The sequence below is a fragment of the Austrofundulus limnaeus genome, unplaced genomic scaffold (genome assembly GCF_001266775.1).
Source record: "Austrofundulus limnaeus strain Quisiro unplaced genomic scaffold, Austrofundulus_limnaeus-1.0 Scaffold145, whole genome shotgun sequence".
NCBI classification, from domain to species: Eukaryota; Metazoa; Chordata; class Actinopteri; order Cyprinodontiformes; family Rivulidae; genus Austrofundulus; species Austrofundulus limnaeus.
In genome coordinates this window covers 264,877-270,330 of record NW_013952547.1, presented here as the reverse complement: position 1 = coordinate 270,330, position 5,454 = coordinate 264,877, and the positions used below count along the sequence as shown (strand labels likewise).

The window sequence follows — 5,454 nt, the reverse complement described above, 5'->3', positions numbered from 1 at the left end:
GAAATCCCTGCAGGTTTGTCACTCTCTTGATCTGGATCTGGCTGCTTGAATAAATCAGCTCATCTCAAGGTCTTATTTATTTATTTTTATTTTTAATTTTTTTTACTGTTTCTGCACATCAACCTGTTTGGATGTTGAAGACGCAGATGTCCATCCCTTGTGGCCCACATCCTGTCCTTGTATGCAGCAGTCTAGGGTCTCAGTTGAGAGGATCTCAGCAGCTCTGTGGCTGCACTTCTCCCTCATTTTGCTTCCACTGTGCCAGATCATCAAATTAAAATAGGGGTATCATCATCATCATCATCATCCAGCTCCAGTGGTCCTTCTGTAACACATGAAGTGAWTTAATAAATAAACTCTTTCCTTCTCTTTGTTTCCCCCACCTAAACCCTCGTTTTGCACCCTCCCTCAACTGGTCCAGCTCAGGAGATTTAGGTGTGTTTGGACTTTTGAGGATAGTATATCTCCAGGTTTGAGGACCGACTTGCCCTGAGTCTTTGAAGCCAAGATGGCAGGCTTTGTTGTTACTCAGCTTCCTGACTGTAGCTGAAGATGGAGTTTCGAACTGATGATGAGGGATAATATGAGTGACAAAGTTATTATCGCCCACCATCCTCTTCAAGGACTGGCATCAATGAAATGCTTGATGGGTTTACTGACATTGCTGTACACCCTCCACCCTCCAACCAGCCAGGGTGAACATCTTAGAGACAACCGTGGAGATGTTGGGTCATCGTGGGGAATTCCTGGATACTTAAAAACACCATGCTGTCCCCATTTTTCCCAGTGAGACACTGTGTTTGGTCCCTATCTTCAAGTAAATCACAGAATTTACCACCCTTTTTTTCTGTTAAAACACAGTGTTGTACCCCTTTTTCCTGGTAAAGCAGTAAAACACAGTGTTGTACCCCTTTTTCCCGGCAAACACAGTGTTTACCCATTTTTCYGGTAAAACACAGTGTTGTACCCCTTTTTCCTGGTAAAACAAGGAGTTGTCCCCCTTTCTCCTGTTAAAACACAGTGTTGTACCCCTTTTTCCTGGTAAAACAAGGAGTTGTCCCCCTTTCTCCTGTTAAAACACAGTGTTGTACCCCTTTTTCCTTGTAAAACACAACGTTGTACCCATTTTTCCTGTTAAAACACAGTGTTGTACGCCTTTTTCCTGGTAAAACACAGCGTTGTACCCATTTTTCCTGTTAAAACACAGTGTTGGACCCATTTTTCYTGTTAAAACACAGTGTTGGACCCCTTTTTCCTGGTAAAATACAGCGTTGTACCCATTTTTCCTGTTAAAACACAGTGTTGTACCCCTTTTCCACAATAAAACATGATGTTGTACTCCTTTTTCTGGTAAAACACAGTGTTGTACCCCTTTTCCGTGGAAAAACACAGCATTGTGCCCCTTTTTTCCTGATAAAACAATGTGTTGTTCCCCTTTTTCTGGTAAAACACAGTATTGTACCCATTTTCCGTGGTAAAACACAGCGTTGTACCCCTTTTCCTGGTAAAATAATGTTTGGCCACATTTGTTCTGGTAGAGCACTCTTTTGTCTCAATAAAACACAGTGTTGTACCCCTTTTTCCTGGTAAAACAATGTATTGTCCTCTTTTTTCATGATAAAACACAGTGTTGTACCCCTTTTTTCTGGTAAAATGTTTGGCAATATTTGTCCTGGTAAAGCACTGTTTTGTCCCAATAAAACACAGTGTTGACCCCTATTTTCCCAAAGTGTTGACATAATTGCTTCCTCCCCTTAAAGTTTGCTCACGCAGTAGTATTTCCCAAACTTCAACCACTGTATGGCAGGTGGGCAGACATGAAATGTCAGAAAGAATCACTTTGCTTGGTTGTCTGAGGCTATTCTTTACATTTGTGGTTCTCTGCCCTCAGCTCCTCACCCGGAAGCACCGGCATGTCTGTGGCCAAGACTACCGTGGACAAGTTGCTGAAGGGATATGACATCCGTTTAAGGCCTGATTTTGGAGGTACATGCTGCTGCGACTGCTTTKTTGAGGTGGGGGTGGGGGGGTGCTCATGGCCCAGGATGGGCTTGTATTTCCAGGTCAATGCTTGGACAAGTTTATGAGTCATCCAGCTGAAAACTGTCGAATAGATGGGCAGTAGAAAAAATACATGAGCGAGCTTTGACGGGATTGTGTTATTACTGTGCATCTAGTCACTTATCAAATATGGCTGCTCTTTTAAAAGCAGACCACAGCTGAAGGGTAATGGAAAAGGTTTTTCTTTTAATCTTGCACGATTAATTCCCAGATTTTTAACATTTCTCCAAGAACAGTGTATTCAAGCTATTTGAAATGAAATTGCCTCATACATTTAGACCATTAATTTTCATAGGACTATCGGCTCAATAGAATTAAGTCTGTTTTGATAACAGCTTGGGAAAAGACACTTGTGATCGTCACTGAGATTGTTTTACTGAAGCTTTTCTGCTGCACTAGATGTCAAAAGAGACAGGTTTTGTACAGTGAACTTTGATTTTCATGGGCGTTGCGTTCTTAGACTAACCACGAATTGTGAAAAAAAGCTAATTTTGGACACATTATAAAAAAAWTTTTATACACCAATTTTTAGAGCTTAATCAAATACGTAAAGTACACTGTTTAAATTACACTTAATTCAATAAAAATACAGTAAAATATATGGGTACTCTTGATCGCTGCATCGTTCTTAGCTAACTGTGCTTTTGTATATGCCGCAACGGCACTAAGGTAATATAACTTTGTTATACCTGAAGTAAATCAAGTAATTTGAACTTCTTCTGGATCATCATAAAACCCTTTTTGTCYTTCAGTTCACTAGAATAGGTCTTGAAAGTTGCTGTGGATGGCATGTTAAAGTGATAAAAACCAAACAAAAAAAGCGAGAGCTAAACAGTTAGCTGTTGACAGCTTCACAAGATAATGTAACAGTAAACAGAAAGTGGAAATGCTGTGCTTCGAGCAGAGCATGGGCACAGGGCACAGTGGTAGTGTCAAAAAACCCACGAAAGACTGAGTCTGCAAACTGTGAAACACAATTTTGCACAAGTGTTCGCTGCATTGCAATTTACATTAGTGTTTTTTTTTATTTTATTTGCGTAAACCTCTACGAAAATGTTTGAAATTGAAGTCATAAAAAACAAACCATTTTGGTCTTGGCTGCCCTCAGCCTAGTCATTAGCTCATCAGTCCAATTTAAACTCTATTTTTTCTAAACTTCAGTCACTCAAAGAACTATCAACAAAACAGGTAAGATATTATTTGCTCATAAACAGAACTCCATGTTTAAAGGGACAGAACTATCCATATTATTTTATTTCCAAGAACATTCGAGGACTAGTTTCTGTTCTAGGCGCTATTCTGATGAATAACCATACAGACGATTAATCCACTGCAGTATTCAAATTTATTATGTGTAGCTCACACATTCATAAATATTGTGTTCCAAAAAGTGCCACTACTGCTACTTAAAACAGCCAAAAAGACAAAAACTGAGCTGAGTCTTCGGCCGTAGTAACAGAGTGGGCTGTCAAACTAACAGGAGCAACTAACAGCTTCCAATGTGTGGCAGCAAATTAATCATGCAGTTGCAAAGATGAATATTCACAGAATGGTAAAATAAATAAATAAAAAAGAGATGAGCTGTAAAACGATGTGTTTCAAAAAACTTTGACAGATCTCCATTTGAAAAAATTAACTACAATCGTTTCACCCATTCAAGTAAAAAATGTTTATGTGTTTAAATTATTTAACCATAATTGTTTTAGATCGAATTAACTTATAAGTAAAATATCAGTGGGTTAATTTTTATTAACTGGGTTTGAGAGTAGAAACTAGATTTGTAATTGTAAATGACACAATAATGCTGCTATGTCATTATGCATCCTTGATGTACCATGTAGGATCATAGATGAGAATTTTCATAAATATCTAAGCTATATATTTGCTTTTTGACCCCWTTGAATTTGCACAATYACAATGRCATTTTCAYAACAACCTCAGCGTTTTCCTGGTTGACCTGTGACCTAGCTGGGCTTTCACWATGCACATGCACGCTTGTGACAAATTTCTAACWACGAAATGGTCTATTAAGCTCTATYAATGCWACGGTGAAAATGCTAAATTTAGCAACAGACCATATGAGAACTTCAACGTTACAAGTTTGACTGAAAGTTTCTATGTTTTGTGTGAAGAGTGAAGAGTTATTTGTTTAAAGTCTGTAATACGTTGTTGAAGAGACCTTCATTTATTATGTGTGTGAGAAATATTATGCTAATGTAATTCTAACAYGTCCTGTAGCTCTTATGGCGTTTAAACACAAAAAGTCTAATGAAACAAAACAAGGAACATCTCAAAGCATCAGCTGCGGTTTCACTACTGTAACGTTAGTTGTATCGTTTTGGCTATGGTTAGTTATYATAAATATAGCAGAAGACGTAGATGCAGCTGACCACATAATGTTGCGTTTTGACAGTTGTGCTATGTTTATTAGCCCAGCATCGATAAATATGTGATRAATGTGTACAATAAATGTGTTATTRGAAGCATGAGCCAGTTGGTTTTATGTTTGGCACTGTGGCTGAAGAGTTGAAAAAGAAATGTAATACTTTTGGATTAATGCACATGCCATCTGGTGGTGTGACCAGTGGTGGAGCTAGGCTTTTATGCAAAGGCTGGTCGAGGCATTTCCAAGATGCCACATAAAATGACCCAATATAACTCATGAAGAAATACTTTCAGCAAAATCGGGCATAACAGAGATCTATGAGTAAATACCCTGGATATTTTATTTTAAAATAATATATGTGTTATTAGATATATGTGTCTTTACAAAAGGAGCATACAAATTAATATGTCCACATTTACTTTAATCTTATATCTTTAAAAGCGACATTCCACTTTTCAATCAAGTTGGGTGACCAATCAGGTTCCAGGGCTAAGTGCCACCGCTCTGGCCCTGCCCCTCAGTGTGAAGTGGGTATTTCAACACTTTTTGTTGGTAGAGCTGGACAAWAATAYGCAACACAATACGGCYGACAGTCTGCTTGCACCAAAATCATYAATAGTTATCTATCAACTGATATGYTTTTATTAAGGATGCAAACARTTAATGGAATTGCAATYAATTGTCAAATAATGGTTTATTAGATTAAAATTAGTTCCATTGGATTAAATGGTGACATCTGCAGGTGCGTCACATGACTGATTTAAATCACTCTAACCAGAAAGATACGCCCTCTCTGAGACTCTCAAATTGGCTCAAAAGTACAGACTTTAACCTTTAAACTAGTTTTCCAATTATGTTAATAGGCCAAGTAAAGCTGGAGTTATGAAAAATAGTATACACCACCTTTTTATTTTTTTTTTCTTGAAATGACAATTTGATACCCGTCGTGTCATGAGCAGGAAACACAGCAGGTAGACACATTGGGAAGAAATAGATTTCTGTTTTTT

General features: G+C 38.0%; 1 protein-coding gene across 2 annotated transcripts in view; it reads left to right on the top strand.

Moving 5' to 3' along the window:
• gabrb4 (gamma-aminobutyric acid type A receptor subunit beta4) overlaps window positions 1–5,454 on the top strand; it is a 68,683-nt gene that overhangs the window by 1,251 nt on the left and 61,978 nt on the right. For both annotated transcript variants that reach the window (XM_014016427.1, XM_014016426.1), the window contains exon 2: window positions 1,892–1,986. In XM_014016427.1, coding sequence (XP_013871881.1) covers window positions 1,892–1,986 — 95 coding nt within the window. The remainder of the gene's footprint in view (window positions 1–1,891; window positions 1,987–5,454) is intronic.